At 34.6% G+C, this 23,771-nt stretch overlaps 3 protein-coding genes across 3 annotated transcripts; 1 reads left to right on the top strand and 2 right to left on the bottom strand.

Annotated features, from left to right (window-relative positions):
- Positions 1 to 379: 379 nt before the first annotated feature.
- LOC146932777 (alpha amino-terminal protein methyltransferase) lies at positions 380 to 6,757 on the bottom strand. The gene is made up of 8 exons (XM_085704522.1): positions 6,521 to 6,757; positions 6,287 to 6,431; positions 6,142 to 6,200; positions 4,476 to 4,595; positions 3,796 to 3,897; positions 2,940 to 2,994; positions 2,188 to 2,285; positions 380 to 731 (listed from the first exon to the last, which is right to left on the bottom strand). Exons 1-8 carry the CDS (start codon positions 6,740 to 6,742, stop codon positions 603 to 605), a joined length of 930 nt encoding a protein of 309 aa, XP_085560648.1. The 5' UTR covers positions 6,743 to 6,757; the 3' UTR covers positions 380 to 602.
- An 11,847-nt stretch (positions 6,758 to 18,604) lies between these two features.
- On the bottom strand, positions 18,605 to 20,708 carry LOC146932778 (Leucine-rich repeat protein kinase family protein). The gene is made up of 2 exons (XM_085708379.1): positions 19,448 to 20,708; positions 18,605 to 19,145 (listed from the first exon to the last, which is right to left on the bottom strand). The coding sequence occupies exons 1-2, from the start codon at positions 20,706 to 20,708 to the stop codon at positions 18,787 to 18,789; spliced, it is 1,620 nt and encodes a 539-aa protein (XP_085564505.1). The 3' UTR covers positions 18,605 to 18,786.
- Positions 20,709 to 22,288: 1,580 nt separating this feature from the next.
- LOC146932779 (uncharacterized) lies at positions 22,289 to 23,123 on the top strand. The gene is made up of 2 exons (XM_085704523.1): positions 22,289 to 22,499; positions 22,620 to 23,123. The coding sequence occupies exons 1-2, from the start codon at positions 22,349 to 22,351 to the stop codon at positions 22,811 to 22,813; spliced, it is 345 nt and encodes a 114-aa protein (XP_085560649.1). The 5' UTR covers positions 22,289 to 22,348; the 3' UTR covers positions 22,814 to 23,123.
- The last annotated feature ends 648 nt before the right edge of the window (positions 23,124 to 23,771 follow it).

A 23,771-nucleotide genomic window follows, 5' to 3' on the forward strand; every position in this document is an offset into this window, starting at 1 on the left:
AATAAAAAATGAAAAAAAAAAAGCCAAGTCAGCGCCCTGTCAGCGCCACGTCAGCGAATCTGCTGAGTTGGAGGGGGGAGGGGTGTTTTCCGGAAAAAAAAAATTTTACAAGGGTGTAATTCAAACAAAATTTTTTACAGGGGGGAAAACCGAAACTCGCCCAAATTACAGGGGGGTAAACACATATTAACCCTTTGTTTTTCAATATTTTGTTTCAATAATTTTTTGTTGTTCCGTTTTTATTCTGATTTTGATTCAAGGAAGTAGAAATTTGTTGGTTAAATTTATCTCACAAGTGAGTGAGGTGAACTGAATAGTCACTTGATTCAAAATAAAAATTGAAACTTATTTACAATTCAAATACAAGACTGAAAATCAATCAGGAACAACAGAAACAAAACTAAATTTCGTTTTGATTGTTAAAATTTTTATAACATAATAAAACCACCCCATAAAAGTATACTTACAAACAAAAATATGATATATTTTTCAGAAACAAAGAGGGTGGATAAATAGCTCTCAACATTTTTAAAAAAACTAAAAGATTACAACATCAGAAAACGGGTTTTTGACGAATATTCAAAACCCATAAGACAAGATGATCAATACACGATTGTCCTAGGTCTATTAGATTGTGTTTTAGATCTAGTACGATGCGTCTTCTTTGGAGCTTCGGTGGTTAATGCATACATCTTCACAGCAAATAAGTCCTGTGGGAATCCTTTCTGATCCTGATAGAATACAAAAACAGCTTCAAAATCAGAATTAATGAAACGGAAAAGGATTGGTAACAACCCATAAGTCTATGACAGAAGAGATTCCCATAATAATGAGGGTCCAATCAAATAAATTGTTCAAATAATATAAACAAGCAGTACTATATAAAATGAAAGGGCATGGGCATTAGGAAATATCGTTTAAAATAGAACACCATGCTGGACAGATAGGGGTGGGCATGGTTCGGTTAACCATATTAACCGAACCGAAGCGTTGAAATAGTTTGGAATAACGAACCGAACCGTTTAAGGTTTGGAACTAACCGAACTGAACCAAAGTTATGGTTCGATTAACCGTTTGCTTGCCTATTAACCGAACCGAACCAAAACCAAAATTTTGAATCGAAATGTATTTTTTTATCTTGCTATAAAAATAGAGCCTACTATCAAAGCAATAATTATAAATTCTATCATCTAACTACTACACCTCAACTTTAATATTCCTACATAGTAGTGTTAAAATGTTAAATTATACCTACACTAAAAAAACACTTAAAATGTTAAATTGATGCTTTAGGGTTCATCAATTTGGGAATATGTTAATCGATTTAGGGTTTGCAAGGTTTTTTCATTTGGTTTCATTTGGTTCTCTGAAAAATAAGAGGTGTTGTGTAATTGTGTTATATGGTTATGGTTCGGTTAATTAACTGTTATCAAAATAATGGTTCAGTTCAAAAATTTGTGAAATGGTTCAGTTAATTTTGATATGGTTCGGTTTGGTTTTTGGTTATTTTTGCCAACCCCTACAGACAGTAAAAAGTAACTTTCCCTTTTCCATTGTAAAAAGTTGGATGCAAAATTTATTGTCAAATTTTCAACCTAACACAAAATAGTACCATTTTATAAAATCTGGTTCACCAAAAATTGGTGGCAAAATCATTTCTATGTCCCCCAAGTTGAATGCAAAATTTATTGTCAAATTTTCAACCTAACACAAAATACTACCATTTTATAACATCTGGTTCACCAAAAATTGGTGGCAAAATCATTTCTCTGTCCCCCAAGTTGAATGCAAAATTTATTGTCAAATTTTCAACCTAACACAAAATACTACCATTTTATAACATCTGGTTCACCAAAAATTTTCCAAACACTTATAAGATATTTATCTTCCTATATCACTATATTTTTATATTTGGAGAGAGAAGATTAAAAATGTATATGTACCATCATGGGCAGAAGATATATTAAAAAAATCCAACAAAGTTGTTGATTATACTGAACAAAAGTAGAGTGCCACAATAATAAATTAAAAATAAAAACGTCTCCAGGAAGCAGCGTTCTATTTTATATCTAATGATTGAGAATATTAGAACGCCAGAGACATCATTAAGAATCCTAGTATTCAGCTATGGCAGGTTGAACCTTGTCCGGGATTTTTAATCTTCTAAATGAAAAGACAGTAAATTACCTTTGCTTTGTAAACATGCAAGCCACACCTAGAAAAAAGTTCTCTGAAGTATGGATCAGATCTTGTAACACTCCGGTCTTCATTGTCAAGCACAAATCCTGCAAGGAACAAAGCATTGATCCAAAACAATAAAGTTCAACTTACAGGAAGATGCACAGATACGACAAATTGAGAAGAATGGATCCCAATAAATGAATAATCGAAGGGGGTCCTTTTCGTTGTTGGAAGCCAATATGGTTAATGGAGTAAATTACAGAGGGAAAATATATACACTTCTAGTTTTATTTAGCTCTACTACTGAGCTTGGTACTGGTAAAAAACGGTTTTAATATGTTCTATAAAAAAAAAAGTTTATGATCAAATACTTGGTAAATAATCATTAAAACAAACATGATTTTCCCCCACAGCTTAATTAAAACTTTAAAATCAGAAACACTAATTAGTTTTCGATCTGTGGCTTCTCTTTAACTGGTCATATCCCAAGGAACTTCATCTTGTGGCACTGTCCTAACATCTTAACATTCATTTCTAAACATGAAATTCTTGCTCCAACTTCCATGTATTAAAACTTTATTCTTCATCACTCTGGTTGGCACACTGGACGTTTGAGGAGCAACAGGAGTGAATGAATATACAGTTTAAGACTAAATACAGTTGGACATATAGACTTCGGAAAAGCGCCTTGAATGAAATAAATGAAGTAAATCATTCAATATGATTGGAAAGACAGAAATGAACAAAGAGTGAAGTACCAGATCTGGCAATATTCTCCTTCAAGACAAATAGTCCACCTGGTTTGAGGCCAACCTATATTAATGCCATTAGTAAAAACAAAGGGCAAAAGTGAGATTTTTTGTAACTTCAATTCAAGTTAGATAACAATAACAGTACGAAAATTTTGCATGCTTTTTTGAATAACCAGATCAGAAGGAAAGAAAGAAACTGTCTTCACCAATCAATTGAGAGTTATAGTTTAAATTGAACAAAAACCATCACATGGTTAATACTTAAGAATAGCCAATAAATACTAGAAATCATCGATCCATAGAAGTGCTAAGCTTAATTAAATACAAACTTCCACAATATCAAATATTTCTGTACACCCAAATATTAAGAGGTATAATTTCATTTTCTCCTATGACCTAATCCATTTAGTTTAGATTTTGAACATTTAGTGACAACTTTCTGATAGTCTAAAAACCAAAAGATTCCTAATAATGAAAAGTTGGATATATTATACATGTTTGTATAAATGGTTGCTGAATTCTTATAATGAAATATCATTCACGGCAGTTATGCAAGACTTGCAAGTTACCTAGCACTAAGCAACACATATATGGCAATTAGGTAAATGTGAACAAAAACAATTCAATCATATAAAACCCCAGATAATCAATAAAATGGATTACATCATCAAGATGCAATTGTCTTTAAATTTTCAAATATTGGTAGATAAAGCTGTGCTGCTGAAGCCTTAAGTAAATCCTTAATTCTGCAGAATATTCTTATATCCAAAATTGATTGTATTAAATGTAAATCTCAACTCTCAATTAATGAATACCCTGATATGCATAGTCATAAATATTAATCAAATAAATGAAAACATACCTTTGCCCTCTTGAAAAACGTAATAAAATCATCATCCGTGAGATGGCCAATACACCATTGAATCCATATTACGTCATATCTTCCAACATCTGGTGTAAAATCCTACATCAAGAAAACAAAGAGTGCTCAATAACTTCACTGGAGAAAATATCAAAAGGAATACTGAAATTAACAGTACTGAAAGAAATTCTGAAGTGTTTTTGTTCTAACAAGTTTCTAAGAAGCCCTCCTTTAAATCAAGAGGAAAATAAAATGAACAAATTTTAAAGGAACTGTAAAAAGCACTGCAATGGATGAGGTCTCCGCGTGAAAGAGACAGGAGCCTCTAAATAGTGTTGGGTCTTTTAAGGCATTCAAAATTTGTAGCTTTATATGCCATCATTTTGGAAATTCAGTTGCCGCCTGCTGGTCCACCATATAGTATAACACTCAAATAAAGTGGAAGTTGTGAGATCTGTTAAGTATGCCGGCAATATTGGTTTTGGAGGAAGATAAACAATCTGTTGTAAATTTTCTTATTAGGTGTATCTTTTTAGGCGAGTGTGCCCAACAGTGATGTGTTGGGCTTGTGACCACACAAGAAATACTTCTATTCACATTCAATATTATCTCAAGTTCTCATTTATCTAACCGGATGAAAATAAAATACTATCATTTATGTGAAGGTGAAGTACACACACCTGAAGAGGCACACAATAAAAATTAACTGCTTTGTGCATATCTGAATTTGTATAATCTCCAGAGGTCAACGTTTCACGTGCAGCCTCTAAGAAATGTGATACTGGCTCAAGAAGATCAACCTGAATTTTAAAGCAAATAAGAAATAATAAAAGATGATTAATTAACTTAAAAATATCAAGCATGTAAGGGTTCCAATTTCAGTTTGAATAAAATAAATAAATTATCAACACATGATGATAACAAAACAAATGAAAGCTAGACTGCATCTCGAACAATTCATTGTAAGAAAAAAAATTATACGAAAAAAGAGTAGCAGAGGAAGAGAGAAACAAAGAGACAAAACATATTAGTATCCATGCTAAACACTAGTTGGTCGTAATAGATACAGCTAAATCACGCCAGTTAGTATTTATTAATAGAACAAGGCTGTGGCACTAAAATGCTCAACCCGAACAAAGGCTAAATATTTTAAATTTATTAGGCTTGACATAAAAGTTACCAGATCAACATGCCCTGTTTACAGGTTATCTCAAGTTCTTGTGACATAGCCCCATATAAACTCAACACAAACCCCTATAACTCACGCCAGGTTAAAAATTACTGTTGCTAATTTTAGATGCTTTGCAATATTACAATCTCTGCTTATCTCCTCTACCATTTTCCTTTTGAAAAAGATAATTGCTTGATATCCTGGAAGCTGCTAAGTAGATTGCACTGATAGTTAATACACATATGGGGCGAGGGGTTAGGTAGCTCAACTGGTTTGAGCTAAGGGTTAAGGAGTTGGAGGTCCAGGGTTCAAACCCGGACGAAGGAGTAAATATTAATCTAACAAGTAACAACTGATTACTAACATTTGGCATTCAAAAAAGAGTACGGGGCAGGACATGAATGTATTCAGTACCAGAGGTCGGTAGCAACAGAAGATTCTCACCGAAATTTTTTTAAACAAACAAAAAAAGCTTTTGAGAATTCACCACAATTAGTTTGACCCCCAAACAATGGTGTGCATTAAAGAGATCATAATTTCATAAAACTATCTCAAGACTAGTTCCACTGCCACCAATAAAGTGCTATTATATGATCAAAAAAGTTTCAACCCGGCACCTTAAACACAAATTGTTTCTAAAATTCATTATATTTCAGTTTTACAACCACTCCAAATTAAATAGTACGGAACATCTACATTTAGTTTGTCTTCTCTCCTTAGTAGTCTCTCAAATATGGCAACATTAAATCACCTTCAAATATAAACAGTTAACATGATATCAGAAGAGAGAAATAACTTTTAGGATAGAATGTATCCTTGTTCAGTCTATGAACTGAAGCTTAGCTTCTGTTAATTAGTCAGATAGCTTAGCACCGAATCAGTTAGCTCTCTTTCTCTCTCAAACTCTCAGACCTCATTATATACAAACTCTGACAGTAAACAAATATTCTTGGCATTGCAAATACTCAAAAGATAGATACTGTACAAACTCTCAACTAGAATTATGGCAGTGGCACCAATAACAACTACTCAAAATAAGCATCAATTGATTTTTATGCATAAAATGAAAAGGCTATTTTGATTATCTTTTAGAGATAATCATTTTAAATTATTGAACATCAAAATTACTTTTTTATAATCTGTGAAAACATGCACACAAGGTAAATGTAACAAACCTCATTGAAGTGCCTTATTAATAGATTTTGGGTAACCCTACCAATGCCAGAACCACAATCTGAAAATTCAAGAATTCACACAAATCAGATAATATTCCAAGAATAATAAAAAATAAATATTAAAAAGCAACAAAAAAAAAAGTACCAAGAGCAACGAGTGGTTGAGTTTTAACATCAGAAGAAAAACGTTCAGATAAAATAATCTTCAAGAAATCATCACTGCAAGTAATATCAGGTTCATTAACATCTGCATACCCTCCTAATACACCATCCACGGTTGCATTAATACCCTGCTCTTACAAAAAAAAAAAAAAGTTGAAAATGAGAAAATTGATTATTCTTGAGCTTATTTGAAAAAGTGATTATTGTGAATTACTACCTCCCAGTAGGAGACACCTTGGCGGTACCAGAGGGTTTTCTTGTTAGGGTTACCGGTTTGTTCTTTCCACATCTCGTCGGCGGTTTTGTATTCGCGGCCATTGGAATCTGAGCCGCCGGCGTCCATGCAGGCTGTTGTTTTCTGGATTTTTGAGGGGAAAGTGGAGACACTGATTTTGTAAGTACAGTGACAAGGAAGTGGAACCCAACAACAGCACAACATAACTCAAACTTAACAACAAAAAAATAAAATTATTCCTCTAAAAAAATATATTGTATTTCTATTATCTGAATTAAAATGTTTTTATTTTTTTTACTTTATATGTGTTTTTGGACCAGAAAAAAAAATTAAAATGTATTTTCTCAACCTTCTAGGTGTTAATAAAATTTCCTTAAAAAAAGTATTAATAATTTAATAATTTGAAACTTACTTTGTTTTTTTTTTTTTGACATTAAAGAAAATTCATTAATGAAAGTCAGGCAGTAAATCCAAAGTCAAGACTGCAGAAATACAAGGTGGAGTTTCTTCGATCCATATTTGATCTAAATTATGAAGAGCGTGTTTAGCTAAATAATGGGCCGCCTGGTTGGCTTCACGCCTAGCATGCAAAAAATTTAAACTACGAAAACAAACTTTGAAACTAATGCAATCTCTAATAATAGAGCCGACATAAGTGGGAGATTGTTGATGAGCATTGAGCGCCGAGACCACCTTGGACGCATCTGATTCTGCTATAAGATTTAGAAAAGACATGTCTTTCGCAAATTCCAAACCTTTTCGCATAGCTAAAGCCCCTGCAACCTCTGAATCTGGTAATGAAGAGACTTGCCAGCAACTAGCACCAACTACGACACTTTCATTATCTCTCACCACAACATCAATACCCCACTTACCCCCTCTATCAGACCTGCTGCATCAACATTAAGTTTGTAGAAACCAAAAAAAGGAGGTGTTCAATGAACATCAGATATTGGCAAAGTTGAACCTCCACTTAGTGTCTCCAACAACACCGTACTAGAACTCTTAAAATTCACAATAGATCTTTGTGCCTTTTGAACAATGACAGTCACATTAACATCAGTCCCCTCAAAAACATTTCTTATTTCTAGCACACCATATTTCATAAGACAAAGCCAAAACATGGACTATAACATCCTCAGTAGCATTAATAATATTTCTCTCCAACCACTCCGAAAATGGTACATACCTGGAATCATGCGAATTAAATACCACACCTAAAGAGGAAGCAAACCATATCTGCTTTGACCAATGACACTCCATAGAGAGGTGTGAAATTGTCTCATTATGTTGCCCACAAAAAACACACAATGGTTCACTACTTGTTCCTTTTTTAAAGAGATCATTTTTTACCGGTAGTTTTGCATGTAGAATCCTCCAAGAAAAATGGACGTGTCTTGGAATACTTTTTATTTTCCATAATTTTTTCCACAATTGGTGATCAATATCCTGAATTGAGCTATGGGAAACCTCTACATCACGCCTTGCCTTTAAAAAATGGTAAGAACTCTTCACAGAAAAAAATAGCTGACCGTGAAACAGCCCACACAAATTCATCTTGTAATTGAGAGAAAGAAATTGGCAATTGAAAAATTTGTTGAGCCTCAAAAGGGAGAAAAATTTCATTAATTAAAGGGGCATTCCAACATCGAATATCATGATGAATGAGATCTGACACAAACATAATATCACAATCAGGAGGTTTAGGAGACCAAATCTTATTCCCATTTTGATAAGGAAGTCAGTTATCATCCCATATGTTAATTAGACGACCATCTCCTACTCTTTAAATACCAGCTTTCTCAATAACATCCGCACGAGCTTTCAAAATACTTCTCCAAGTATAACTTGGGCAATGGCCAATTTGAGCTTTCAAGAAATTGCTTCTAGGAAAATACCGTGCTTTCAAATATTTTGAGATCAACAAGTCATCGTTGTGCATAATACGTCAGTCTTGTTTAGACAACATTGCAAGATTAAACTGATGAAACTTTTTTTTTTTTACGGTAAAAAAACTTCATTCATTCAACAGCTAAAATAGCAAAATTACAATGAATTGGGACAATCCCCATCCGTAGTTTGAGAGCAGTACAAGTTATCAAGATAGCTAAAATCCCCCTAAGAATACATATAGTACTTTTAGAGAACATTGAGGCAGTAATAAACCAAAATACAAATCGTAACAACCTGGCTAAGATCTTCCACATATGGCCAAAGGTCACTAATAATTTGAGATCCACAGTCTTTGATTTCATCCAACTTCGGAAAAAGATTATTACAGGTGTTCGCACATATCGACTATAAATGGTCTCTGAAATGACAAATTATGCCACATGTTGAGAAGACAATTGCGTGATTGTGAGGATAATGTGGTCGGTGATAACCGCCCTAAGTCTCTTACTTGTAATACAGTAGCTATGAAAAGTCCTTCAGAAGCATTTTAGCAAACATATAAAGTACAAACTTGAACTCAAATAAGGAACATAAAAACCAAACCAAACAGCATAACAATAAAAGACAGAAAAACAACCACAAATTTATTAGATACCAAACCCAATGATGATGGAATAGCCCAATAACAGGGATACCATGGTGGCTTTCGAGAGGGACGCTCAGTTGACGTTTCAATGATTGTGATTACATCCATAACAGCGAGAAACAGAGGAGGTGGATGCGGCGGCGGGCGATCTGACGGAGGTTCAGAGAAACTTCCAAAACACAATGAGGGGAAACACCAACCAGCGGTCGCGGAGCTGTTAAGAGGTAATCTACTAACGCTGAAATCGATTTGGGGGTGATGGCGATGGTGGCGGCGAGCTATTTGGGGGTGAACAAGAATTGGGGCGGAAGGTGATTTCATGGAGGTGAGTTGGGAATTACAGCGATTTGGGGTTAAAATCAGGTTAAGGGTGAAGCTACGAAGACGGCATGGTGAAGGTGATTGAAAGGCAGGAAAAACCGATTGGGTAGCACGATTAAAACGGATGAAGAGAATGCTATACACCATAGCTCCCTAAAACCCTAGCAAAGGGTGGGAGCGGCGCAAGGACACATACTATTAAACTGATGAAACTTACTTTGTTTTAATTACAAACAAAAGAGTGAAAGACATGTCATTGTAAACTAATTAAACTTAAAAAATATAGGGCCGCTCCATCAAAATAGTTTATTATTTCTTGTGAATTTTAAACCATAAATAATCATTCAAATAATTTATTTATTCACGTTGATCCAATTTACTATTTGTCTATGAAATTTAGACTATTTGATGGTGATTGTTCTAGGATTTCCTTAGTTGGCTCAAAAATCATTCAGATTTATTGGATTATAACTCTCGATCACACAAAACTTATTAAAAAATATGATTTGATGAGTGTTTTTTGCTTCGGACCATGATTCTCGATGACTAATTTCAGGGAATTATTTCATGGTCACAACCCCAAATGAAAAATATTTGGGCACACTTACATCAAATGAAAAAATTAAAACGAAAATAATACAATCACATCATTTAGTTTTATTCTCATTTAATTTTTTTTATTTGACGTGAGTGTGCTCAAATGTTTTTCATTTAGGATTGTGCACATAGAAGAGCTTCTTCTAATTTCAAAGGTCGAACAATTCACATTGTACAAGATCATAAAGAGGTAGCTCAAAGTGGTGCTACGACACAACAATGGTTGTTGACAGTGTTCTTGCTTATTCTTCACCGATGAGGGTTGGTCTACCTTTAAATACACTCTAACGCAAAAATTAGTAAGGTCTCAAAGGTGTTTTGAAGAACATCTTAGAATGAAAATTGTATTCCTGTGTTTGAGCTGTGGGGTGCAATATTTATAGATTTCCAATAGGCACAAGCACATGCACATTTGACGATCATACCCTTATGATTCGAGGACCAGCCATCTGTTCAGTTGAATTTTTTTTTTTTTTGAGGGAAATCTGTTCAATTGATTGAAGGGCTTAGATTGGCATCGAGCATCTTATTCGATCCTTTGCAGCCTTTTGCTGACAGATGTAGTCTTTAAATGCTTCGGGTGTCTTACTTGTCCTTTGCTTTACTAATGGATTTTGGACCAGAGAATTGAGTCTCTACCCAATCTAAAATATATTCCAAATATTTCTATTTTTTATTTTGGGTTAAATATGTTTTTGGTCTCTCTTTTAAAGTAAACTCATATGTAGAATACATATTTTTGAATAAAATTTTGTAGAAAAATTCATCATATTATAAGAATCTCTCTCAAAAAAAATTAGAATTTTTTAACAAAACATGAATTTAATATGAATTTTTATATGTTTGACGGTTAAAAATTCATAATTAATTTATGTTTTGTTAAAAAATTCTAATTTTTTGGGGGAATTTTTTTTACAATATTCTACACAATTTCATTAAAAAAATACAAAAATTAACTTAAAAATAGGGACCAAAAGTAGTGATTGAAAATTTTATAGGGACTAAAAGTTGAAGGAAAATTTTAGAGGGACTAAAACGAAAAGTTGGTATATTTATAGGGTCCAAAAACATATTTAACCCTTTTATTTTTATAAGAATCGTGTGTGTATTATTCTGAAGAGATAAAAAAAGATTGGTAGAGCTGAAGCAATATATTGTCAATGTTGAAAGTGAAGCTGGTACATGCAAGCACTTTGATACTCAAGTTAGTGAATGAGGAATGTGAGAGGTTTTAAAGTAGAAAGATTGTGTACTTAATGTTATTGTGAAGAGTTATGATACATAGACACCCTTAGGTGGCAATACACCTCTTGACACCCACACAAAAATCTGACATGTGGCTACATGGACCCCACACAAGCACACTTTTTCTTTCCTCTCCTCTTCTCTCTTCCTAGTGTATAGGGTGTATAGAAATAAAGGGTGTCTGTGTAACATTTTCCTATTATGAAGGGATGTACTTATATTGTACGATGAAGGAATCGTTGGGGAGTAAAGAAGAACCGTTACAAATAACGTTTGGTAGCCGTTGGAAGGCATTGTAGCTACAAAGCATTATAAATTGCGTTGATTCTATATATGTTCGACTGACTTGGTCTCATGCTAAACATGATTTGTTATGTGTCGTACTACTATGGCATAATGGGCCCTTAGTCCATTTTTTAAAGAGAAATGATATTTTTACAATTATTTTATGATTACTTTTAGACAACTCTCCCATACTCGTATTGTATTTTTACTCTCTTCATTTTTCTCTTTATATTGTTTTTGACTAATAAGAAAAAATAAAAAAATCCTAATAATTGTCCTAAAATAGTTGTAGAAATAACATTACTCTTTCTAAAAGTATCGATCCTTGTTTAGTATTTACTAATTTTCATCGGACAATTCTGCAAGTTTAATCTTAGGGTTAAATATGTTTTTGGTCCCTATAAATATGTCAACTTTTCATTTTAGTCCCTCTAAAATTTTCCTTCAACTTTTAGTCCCTATAAAATTTTCAATCTTCACTTTTGGTCCCTTTTAAAGTAAACTCATATGTAGAATTCATATTTTTTAATAAAATTTTCCAGAAAAATTCTAAATATTATAAGAATCACTCCAAAAAAATTTTAGAATTTTTTAACAAAACATGAATTTAATATGAATTTTTATATTTTTTACGGTTAAAAATTCATATTTAATTTGTGTTTTGTTAAAAAATTCTAATTTTTTTCAGGAAATTGTTTTAGAATATCTTACACATTTCTGCACAATTTCATTAAAAAATACATAAATTAAGTTGAAAATAGGGACCAAAAATAGTGATTGAAAATTTTATAGGGACCAAAAGTTGAAGGAAAATTTTAGAGGGACTAAAATGAAAAGTTGACATATTTATGGGGACCAAAAACATATTTAACCCTTAATCTTATTTATACACATATCTCATATGTCAAAAAACATTTTTTACATAAATATATTTCATAGTTTTATAAAAAATAAAAAAAAAATCAATCAATTACAATGATAAAAAATTGTCAATTATCCCACAAAAATGTAAAAAGGAAAATGATGATACAAATAATCAAATAAATAAACCAAGCTTGTGTTTGTCTATTTAAAGGGTGGCCAGGTAAGTCTCTTCTCTACACCACTCAAGAGTTTCATTCAAACAGTTTTCAAAAAGGGATAGGTTCACGAAAGAGAGAAAGAAAATGTCTTCATCTGAAAATGTGAAAGAGAAAGAGAGAAAGAATATGTCTTCTTCTTCATCAGTGTCTGGGAATACGAATGGTGGGGTTACAGATGAACAAAACAACAGCGAGTCTGTGCTGCGACAATTTGACCTGGACATGAAGTATGGGCCTAGCATTGGGATGACGAGGCTGGACCGATGGGAGCGTGCAAAGAATTGGGGTAAGAATCCTCCGCTGGAAATTAAGGAACTGATCTTGAAGAGTGGTAACGTTCAGCAAGAAGGCCTGTGGAACAATCGCGTTTAGAATGCGTTAGATGTTAGTATAATATATAATCTTGTTTCTTGCTGTTAATAATATAATCTTGTTTCTTTATGGACCTTTTTGTTTAGATTTTTCTTAGGGAAAATCAGTTTCTGTTAGTGCGTTTTGTTATACAAGTTTTTATCAATGTTAATTGGTTGTTAAGTGAATGTTGCTGGTTGATATGATAGAGACTTCTATATATGTGTGTTTTGGATTTGATATATCTAATATGTGTGTTTGATTTTGTGCATCATTTATTAGTTTCTTTCATATGTTGAAGAAGATATAGCAGGATTACCAGTAGTTTCTTGGGAAGCAAGTAAGAAAGAAACAATAGTGAATTGATTAAATTTGATCATAAAAATTGTTGACTCTATTCATTCTTTTTTTTCTTTCTCACCATCTTGAATCAATGATGTAAATTGGGAAAACATGTTTTCGAATCTTTTAGTAAGTCTCATGTATGCACTCATGGAAATTGAACCACAATGTTCAAATGGTTTTAATTGATACAATGATACATAGACATCTTTATAGACCATAAAACCAGAAGATATAAAATCAACCACAATGATATAGGAGAAGTTTAATTTATCAGAGGAAATGTAGAAGATACAGCTCTTACATAGTGATAGTTCAGAGTGTAATAAACAAACCTAGAAGCTTTCTTGTATTTCAAGCAATTGTACTTCACTTTGAGAATTGTACTACCCTTCTAAGTATAGTACAATAAGGGATAGTATATATACCCTCTTGTACACCTTTTCACAATTAATGAATCATTTTCTCTTTCTCATTAGATTCTTAATATGGTATCAGTTTTTCTCTCTCTTCTTGAGAGAGTTTGTTACGATCCACATTCATGCTTCCGCCATCGTTGCTTCTTCTCCAAGCTTTCTGATTTTTGATTTTTCTCCTTGATTCTCTTTGAATCTTTTGCGAATCTTCTTCGGTTCTTCTTCTTTTCATCTCAATTGCATTTTGAGATTTCAATTTTTCTTGGCAATCACGTTTCTGTGATTTCCCTTCTTCATCTTCTTCGTACTCTGTTCTTCGTTTTCTACTGGTTTTTTGTGCTTCTTTCTGCACGATGCCTCCTCGTCAAGCTCCGATTATTGTTCAACAAGCCAATACCGATTCGATTTACTACGTTCATCCTAGTGAAGGACCTAATTCAGTTGTTGTTACACCTCTTCTCACCGGCTCCAATTATCTTGCATGGAGTCGTTCCATGAAACGCGCTCTTGGTGCTAAGAACAAGTTCGCTTTCATTGATGGATCTGTTCCAATTCCTCCGTTTTGTTGTGAAAGTGACTCAAAATTGGAGTTTGGAGGCCAAAATTGATGTTTGCTGAAAGTACAAATCGGTGGCCGATTTTGGCTGCCTTTTGGGAGGCTTTCTGTTCGGGAAAAATCGGTGGCCGATTTGGAAAATCGGTGGCCGATTTCGGCTGCTGTTATTTTTCAGAAACGTATTTTTGGGCCAGATTTGTTACAATTTTATGGGAGTTTCTTTTACTATAAATATAGGCCTTGTATCAGACTATTTTGAGAGATAGAGGGGGCTGAAACAAGGGTTTAGAAATCAAACTAGGGTTTGTATAGAGTTTGTCTCTTGGCAACAAACTAGGGTTTGAAGGTTGATTCACCTTGGGAAACACTATTAGGATTGAGTCTCTTGGTTACGGGAAGAGGCTGGGATTTGGGTAGAATTAGGCGGGAGACTTATTCTTGTAACCCATTGAAATCTCTTTTGTAACGTTACTCATCATATAGTGGAACGGAGGGCTGCTCTCTCCCCCAGACTAGGTCAATTTGGACCGAACTGGGTAAACAGATTCTTTTGTGTTCTCTCTTCCTTTTCTCTCGCTGTTGTTTTCTACTTTTGGCTTGTGTTTATAATTGTTCCATACACTTTGATTTTGGTTGCTTAATTATCCCTTGCTCCACACATCAAGTTGTTATTGGTGTGAGTTTTTCATCGAATTCGCAACAATTGGCGCCCACCGTGGGGCAAAGGTCAAAGGATAATCAAGTACCATGGGTTCGAAGTGGGATATTGAGAAGTTTACCGGAGATAACGATTTTGGGTTATGGAAGGTAAAGATGGAAGCGGTGTTAATACAGCAGAAGTGTGAGAAAGCTTTGAAGGGTGAAGGTTCGTTACCGGTCACCATGACACGAGCGGAGAAGACCGAGATGGTGGACAAGGCCAGGAGTGCCATTGTCTTGTGCCTCGGAGATAAAGTTTTGAGAGAAGTAGCAAAGGAAGCAACCGCGGCATCGATGTGGTCAAAGTTCGAATATTTGTATATGACAAAGTCTTTGGCTCGTCGGCAATTCCTAAAGCAACAACTTTACTTATTCAGGATGGTAAAGTTAAAGGCCGTCATGGAGCTACTTGTGGAGTTCAACAAAATCATTGGTGATTTGGAGAACATTAAGGTGCGTCTTGAGGATGCGGGTGCTCTGATGGTGTGGTGTTGTTTGGAGGATGAAGGTGATGTTGGTCACCTTGGTATTGATGCTTAGTGGAGCGGTGATCGTCTGGAGAGACGTTAAACACTCAACATCAGCCTGGAGAGGCGGTGGTAAGAATACTCATGATCTACCGGTTGAGGTGGAGGTTCAAGGAAGACATAGTGGATGTACTCATTTGCTAGTTGAGAGGTTGGAAGCTCAGCTTTAGGTGGAGTTGAACACACCGGGAGTGGTACGACTATGGAGGACCTTGGGTGCTATGCTCTAGTGGTGAGCAAGGGATTTCTTCATGAAGACGGAAGGCATTCCGGAGGTTGAAGAATGTATAGCAGGACTTGTGGAATTACCCTAAAAGTCCAAGGGTGATTGGATGCAAGGTGATCTTCAAGGAAGCGGGAGATGTCTCGTATTGAAGAGGTATGGTGAATGCTTGTGGAACTACCTAAAACTCCTAGTGTAGTTGGACTGCAAGGACCTTTCGAGAAGACGGAAGACATTCCAAGGGCTGAAAGGGTTGAGGTGTATACTTGTGGATTACTCTAAAAGCCAAGGGTGATTGGGAACAAGTAGATCTTCAAGGAAGCGGGAGATGTCTCGTATTGAAGAGGTATGGTGTAGTCTTGTAGAACTACCTGAAATTCCTAGTGTAGTTTGGATACAAGGATCTTCGAGAAGGCGGAAGACATTCCGATGGCTGAAGAGGTTAAGGTGTGTACTTGTGGAACTACCTAAAATTCCTTGAGTAGTTTGGACACAAGGATCTTCAAAGGGGCGGAAGGCATTCCGATGATTGAAGAGATTAAGGTGTAAACTTGTGGAGCTACTTGGTGTAGTGGGAAGCAAGGGAAAGAGCAGCAAGGTGTTGATGTTAAATGGGCATCATCACTAATTTGGAGTCAAGGTGGAGATTGTTGTGAAAGTGACTCAAAATTGGAGTTTGGAGGCCAAAATTGATGTTTGCTGAAAGTACAAATCGGTGGCCGATTTGGAAAATCGGTGGCCGATTTTGGCTGCCTTTTGGGAGGCTTTCTGTTCGGGAAAAATCGGTGGCCGATTTGGAAAATCGGTGGCCGATTTCGGCTGCTGTTATTTTTCAGAAACGTATTTTTGGGCCAAATTTGTTACAATTTTATGGGAGTTTCTTTTACTATAAATATAGGCCTTGTATCAGACTATTTTGAGAGATAGAGGGGGCTGAAACAAGGGTTTAGAAATCAAACTAGGGTTTGTATAGAGTTTGTCTCTTGGCAACAAACTAGGGTTTGAAGGTTGATTCACCTTGGGAAACACTATTAGGATTGAGTCTCTTGGTTACGGGAAGAGGCTGGGATTTGGGTAGAATTAGGCGGGAGACTTATTCTTGTAACCCATTGAAATCTCTTTTGTAACGTTACTCATCATATAGTGGAACGGAGGGCTGCTCTCTCCCCCAGACTAGGTCAATTTGGACCGAACTGGGTAAACAGATTCTTTTGTGTTCTCTCTTCCTTTTCTCTCGCTGTTGTTTTCTACTTTTGGCTTGTGTTTATAATTGTTCCATACACTTTGATTTTGGTTGCTTAATTATCCCTTGCTCCACACATCAAGTTGTTATTGGTGTGAGTTTTTCATCGAATTCGCAACACGTTTGATGATTTGAATCGGAACGCATGGGAGCGTTGTAATCATCTCATACATTCTTGGATTTTGAACTCTGTTTCTCCACAGATTGCTCAGACTATTGTTTTTCATGAATATGCCATTGATGTTTGGATTGAGCTTCAGGAACGCTTCTCCAAAGTTGATAGAGTACGTGTTGCTTCTCTTCTCACTTCTATTAACAATCTCAAACAAGGTTCCAAGACGGTTCTTGATTATTTCACAGAGATGAAATCTCTTTGGGAGGAGCTCAATTCACATCGCCCCATGCCTATGTGCACTTGTCCGTATCCTTGTCGTTGTGAATCCATGCGTGCTGCTAGAAATTTTCGTATGGAGGATCAAGTGATTCAATTTCTTACTGGTTTGAATGATTCTTTCTCTGTTGTTAAGACTCAAGTGTTGCTTATGGATCCACTTCCTTCCATTAACAAAGTCTATTCAATGGTTGTTCAAGAGGAGAGTAATAACACTCCACTTCCATCTGTTCCTATGGAAGATACCAGCATTCTTGTGAATGCTTCAGATGCACGTAAACCTTATGGACGTGGTAAATCACCTTCTGGATCTGCACAATCCAAAGGCACTTCCAGATATTGCACCTTTTGCCACAGGAACAATCATACTGTGGATTTCTGTTACCAGAAACATGGTTATCCCAATGCAAACAAGCCTCATGCTGCTTCAAATGCTGTTGTATCTGAGGGTTCCTCTGATTCTCAATCTATTAATGAATCATTCTTAATAACAGCTGCTTGAGGGAGTAAATTCGAAGTCAGATAATTGTATCATGATTCTTATAATCTTTAAATATAATGTTTCGTAACGATCAAGATTTTACTAGTTCATGCACATTATTAGTGTTTTTATTTTGCAACTAACAAGATTTTACTTGCTTGTTGGGTTTTGTGGTGTAAGGTACCACTTTTTTGTTGCATGATACAGGAATGAAGAAATACATGACTAATCTTGTTGTTTATTAGATTTACAAATTTTTCTTACTTATACAAGTTAAACATAGTAGAAACTAACATTTTCACAACCAAACAAACTATGACTCATCATCTTAGGGAACTGTTAGTCCTAAGCAAGTTGGGCCTAAATCTATTTTTCTTCTGTCATGACATTTGGATAACTTTATCATTGCAACTAGAAATTTTTTACTCTACACTGTTAATTTTTAGTTCAAGTTAGTTGAGATAAGAAGTAGCTAAAATTGTTTGTTAAGGTTGTTAGCTATTTTTGTGCAAGTTAGTTAGTTTTGAATAATTACTTGTAAAGCAAGTAATGTACACATTTATTGAATTTTTTTAGAAGATAATAAACCTTCATTGAAAAAAACACATTCTTGATCCATTTATTTTTGTAGTGATACATGGACACTCATTTATAGGGTACCAATTTTATACCATTGATCACCTTCTTATCGGGTACATGATACATCATCCATTTGACTACAAATTTAGGCGATTTGGATAATCTGCAATAAACTACAAACGATCCAAATTCAAATATATGCCACTAAGTGTAGCTAAAAGTTAGCCAAAACATATACTAAATTAGTACAACTTTACAATATATGCTTAAAACTACTAGGATAGTGAATAAAGTATAATCAAAAGTCAGAACAGAGCTAATGATAGTTCTAAGGATTAAATCTAAGGAAAAATTTCCTTTAATATTGTGACTTATCTGAACTGAACATGCTTGTGTCCCTTAACTTTATCTCCATGAAATGTTTTATGATTTGCAGATGGCAAAACAAGGTTAGCCTTGTATGCCTTTGATACAATATTAAATATTTGTGCCAAGCTTGGTTGCTCTTTGTTTGATTGGTCTATGCACATTAATCCTAGGGATAAAGCCTGTTTAACTTGGTGCAAAGTTGTTTCAGTAACATTTATTCTCTCATCAATCATCTGCTGCAAGTCTGCAAGATGAAGACTTCTCATGTAGCTAACAAAGCCGGCATCATCTCCATCAAAGTCCTCTTGAACGCTCTTGTTTAGTATCATCTCTAGTAGAAATACTCCAAACTTACACACCTCTATAATATAATAAAAGTAATTAAATTCAATAACGATATAAGACATAAAAACAAGGAAAAGGAAAAAAGAAAAGACATCATGTTAGAAGAAATCTTGATTGTGCATGGTAATTGTCTATTACTAGCAGAAAGACGCGCATGTTTCTATATTCATATTTTTTGTTTTTGACATTACGTGTATATTTGAAGTGTGGAGGGTAATCTGTCTTAATCTAACGCGAGACTCAACAATTTGAAAGAAATTGTATACACCAAAACAAGATATTGCCATTACAAAATAATAAAGTTGTAGAGATTCTTACTTTTTCGAGTGTTGTTTCTTTCTCCAACTTGAAACCTTGAAATCAATGGTTCTAGTTTATCAGATAACAAAACACTACTTGTCTTGAGATCGTAATCAACTTCAGGCCACTCCTCATGAAGATATAGCATGCATTCAACAACTCCCATCAAAACTTTCACTCTATGATTCCATGATGGACTTGCCCCTGATAGCCACATTTCAACATTTACGTCGTTTGTCCATTCTGTTATAACAGCCCTGAATTTTCTACCTTTACACCATCCTAAAACCTTAACAAGATTCTTGTGGTTTAACTCAGACAGAATCTTGCATTCCTCAACAAATTTATGATAACTATCCCTTGATATATCATCCCAATACATCTCAATTTTCACTTCAGTTCCATCTCTTAACACCCCTTTGTAGATATGGACAATATCACTCTTACCAACCAAACTTTTGATCGAAAAACCACAAGTTGCAGCCTTTAGAATTGCTGGTGTAAATGTATATCCTCTACTACTTTGAAATATTCTTGGAAGAAAATCAGGTCTTTGAAAACAAAGCCATCCCATGAAAATTACCATCAAAATGACAAGAATAGGAAAACCAACCAATAAAATGATAGCTTTTATAGTAAACTTTTTGTGATCAATGAGAGCACCAGAATGAAGAAAACTAGAAGCATTAAACTTTTTGAAGAATTGTGAATCAGAAATTTCACTCTCCGAGAAACAGTTATAAGAGAGGTTAAGAAAAGTGAGGTTGGTTAGTGAGGAGAAACTTTGAATTGGAATTTCACCAGAAAATTCATTGATACTTAAATCAAGAGACTGAATTTGTGTGCAATAAAGAACATCATTTGGAAAACCACCCTTTATAGAATTGTTGGAGAAATCAATGGATTGAATACTCAAAGGACAATATTTCCAAAAGAAAGTGAAAGACAAGTAAAGAGACGCAATGTTTGGTCGATTTCGAAGATCGATTTTGGGGAATGATTCAACACAATTGGGGTTGTTAGATTCATTGCAAAGATGGCTAGCAACAATAGTGTGTTTGAATATTTCATCAAGGTCCACCATAGGGGAGGAAGTGCAGTATCTGAGAGAAGGGTTTTTGAGACAGTTGTTGAAAATTGTAGTGTTGAAATCTGGTGGTTTGTGTAAGTTTTTGAGGTCTTCTAGAACTGTTGCACATAATGTTGTTTTGGGACATAACAATGTTGATAAAATTATAGGAACAAAGAGGAAGCAAGTTGATGAAATGGTGGTAGCCATGATTATGAATGTGTTATTATTTATGATGGATGATTTCAGAACAACAATTGGTAAAGGAAACTAATTTAGTGATGATATGGAATAACTGTCATGTTTGTCACTTGTTGCAACCGTAACCCAATAGAGAACCGTAAGGACTAAACAAACTCGCACAGTTCTTCAAATTAGTAGTATTTTTTTTGGTAAACACTACTCTACTTCAGATTAGTAAAATAAAATTTGGTAACACTACTCTATTTATCATTATAAATGTAGGATACTAATTATATATATAAAACAATAATTGAAAAAAATAATATTATTATTACGATAATTAAATAATAATATTAAAATTGTACCAAAAAATTGTAGTATTTTTTTTTTGAGCAACTTATAACAATAATTTGAATAAAACATTCATTTCATTAATCATTATTATTGAACTGGTAAGTCGACCGGATAAAGAACAAATGTCTAAGCCTTAACAAGCTTGACGTTTGGTGGATTGTGGACTCGAATAGATCAATCGAAAAAAGAACAAATGTTGCCTTAACAAACTTGACGCTTGATGGATTGTGGACTGATATGGACGACCATACCATGTGGCTTGCAATATCTTGACTTTTCTGGCTGGCAAGATCCAGCCAACCTCTTCAAGTCATGTTAGCTCGCCTTGTCCAACTTAGTATTGGCTTGACTGTTCAAATCACGTCAGCTCACCTCGCTTAACAAGATCGAACTTGGCACTAGCTTCACTATTCAAGTCACACCAACCATGCTAATCTCGTCCCAAGTTAGGCTATGCAGATAAACTTGTTGTGGTTCCATTGAAGTTTATGATGAGATGCCACACAACACAATAATGTAAGCTATGTATGTCCTGGTTCCACGTGTCATGTACGAATAATCAATGTCTAAGAAAACGCGTCTCAGTTTCACACGTCTGTATGGACGAGTTTTGGATTCTAATTGCTAGTTTGGCTAGTGTATTTTCGTTTGAGTTTTATTGGAGCTCCATTTAGATAACTCACATGTTGCAACTTGTGATTACATAACATTTTAGCTCACTTGTTGTAAATTGTGTTTACATGCGTGAACAATTATATTTATGTTCTTATAATATTATGAAATTTTCTTTTAAATAACAAATGTTAATAGTTAGTTGTTAGATTTATTTTTACTTCTTTGTTCGGGTTTAAACTAAGATTTCCAACTATTTATTTTTTAGCTCAAATAAGTAGATCTATCCAAACCCCACCATTTTGAAAAACGGAAATACTTGATAATAAAAAAAAATGAAATATTTTACCAAATATTGCTATTTGTTTTATGTAATAATCTAGCTCTATGTATGATTTTATGGCCATTTATTTAAATATGAAATGATACTAAAAATAAAATAATTAATTAAATAAACCAACCTTTTGTTCTTTTTATTGAAATTGAAATTGAAAAGGAAAAAGATAAGTGCTTAGTGCTTATTTTTTTTTTGGTGGTGGCCGGATTCAAACCCCGGACATTTGCATATATTATGCATTGTCTACGCTCACGACGACAGTGCTTAATGCTTATTTAAAGGTGGGGTCAGTGGTGCTTTAGACAATCCGAGAATTTTCAACCATTTTCAAAATTCAAAATTTGAAAGAAGATAGAAAGAGAAAATGTCTTCGTCGGTATCTGGGAATATGAAGGGCTTCTACAAGCAGAAGAAAAACACCAATCCCATCACCACCGCCAAATCATCCAAGTCCAGAAAACCTCCGATTCAAGCCTCCACTTCACCATCCCTCAACGCCATTCCAGATCTCCAAGGTTCAATTTCATTTCATTTCATTTCATTTCTAGGGTTTTCTCACCCCCAATCACCTTCATTTATTTCTTAATTTAATATATTATTATTTTTCTAATCTGATTTGGTTAATGTTACTACAGATGAACACAACGGAAGCGAGGCCGTGCTGCGACAATTTGACTTGAACATGAAGTATGGGCCTTGTATGGGAATGACGAGGCTGGCACGCTTGGAGCGTGCTGTGAAGCTTGGTTTGAACCCTCCAGAGGAAATCGTGGAACTCTTGAACAGTGGTAAAGTTCAGCAAGAATCACTTTGGGACGCTCGCATTTAGAATGCTGCTTAAATGTAATAATCTTGTTGTAGCTTCTGGCTTGTTTGTTTGTTTAGGTTTTGCTTAGGGAAAATCAGTTTCTTGCTGTCTCCATTTTCCCTAGTAGTAGTGTGTTTTCTTATGTGACTCCAAATCTTGTTATATAAGTATTATCACCGCTCGTTTTGTTAATTCGCTGTTCTGTTCTGTTCTGTTCTGTTCTGTTCTTATGCTGTTAATCGAATATGCCGGTTGATAGACACCTCTATTATGTGTTTAATTTGTATCAATTTTGGACTTGATGTCTAATATGTGTTTGTGTTTGTGCATCGTTTTGTAGTTTCTTTCATATGTTATGATCAAGTGTCGGCCACTGTTTTTGCATACTGATGAATGATGATGAAGCTAGGTTTCCAATAATTTCTTTGTATACCAGGACATGGTTAATTGTTTAGAGGGAAGTAAGAAAGAAAGAAACAATAGTTAGTTTTTGTTGTCGAAATTTGATCGTAAAAGTTGTTGGCTTTGTTGATTCTTGTTGAAATTTTTCAAATATTTTGGGTAATTCTTGATGTATGCTATTGCTATTCGTAATTCAAATGGTTTTAACTGAGAGACTGATACATACACAGCATCTTTAAGGCCATAAACGAATAGTCTGCAAACAAATCCAAAGAAGTAAAAACAGAAATTGAATAAAAATCCCGACACTAGAAGAAATGTTTAGACCGAACTTGGCAAAACAATCAACAACTTGATTAACTTTCCAGTGCACATGAATGACCCACCAAGAAGACAATTGCTCGAGGAGATCCTTAATCTGGATAACATGGCTGGTGTCAATCAAAAAACCATTAGAAATAAGGACACTGCTGATAAAGAATCAAACTCCACCTCAATGTGCATAAAACCGCGATCCTTTGTCAATTGGAGATCTCTGAAAATAGCTCAAAGTCAAAAACCATTACCATTCTGAAGT

This window comes from Medicago sativa, chromosome 4 (assembly GCF_051527215.1).
Source record: "Medicago sativa cultivar Bolivia chromosome 4, Bolivia_mono, whole genome shotgun sequence".
NCBI classification, from domain to species: domain Eukaryota; kingdom Viridiplantae; phylum Streptophyta; class Magnoliopsida; order Fabales; family Fabaceae; genus Medicago; species Medicago sativa.

What these genes read in the sequence shown, in the direction of transcription:
- LOC146932777 (XM_085704522.1), bottom strand. Translation starts at nt 6,742, where the DNA reads ATGTTGTGCTGTTGTTGGGTTCCACTTCCTTGTCACTGTACTTACAAA. An exon ending in TCAACCACTCGTTGCTCTTG is followed by an intron (nt 6,201 to 6,286) that starts GTACTTTTTTTT and finishes TTGAATTTTCAG; the next exon opens with ATTGTGGTTCTGGCATTGGT. An exon ending in CGTTTTTCAAGAGGGCAAAG is followed by an intron (nt 2,995 to 3,795) that starts GTATGTTTTCAT and finishes GCATTAATATAG; the next exon opens with GTTGGCCTCAAACCAGGTGG.
- LOC146932778 (XM_085708379.1), bottom strand. Translation starts at nt 20,708, where the DNA reads ATGGCTACCACCATTTCATCAACTTGCTTCCTCTTTGTTCCTATAATT. An exon ending in AAGAAACAACACTCGAAAAA is followed by an intron (nt 19,146 to 19,447) that starts GTAAGAATCTCT and finishes ATTATATTATAG; the next exon opens with AGGTGTGTAAGTTTGGAGTA.
- LOC146932779 (XM_085704523.1), top strand. Translation starts at nt 22,349, where the DNA reads ATGTCTTCGTCGGTATCTGGGAATATGAAGGGCTTCTACAAGCAGAAG. An exon ending in CGCCATTCCAGATCTCCAAG is followed by an intron (nt 22,500 to 22,619) that starts GTTCAATTTCAT and finishes ATGTTACTACAG; the next exon opens with ATGAACACAACGGAAGCGAG.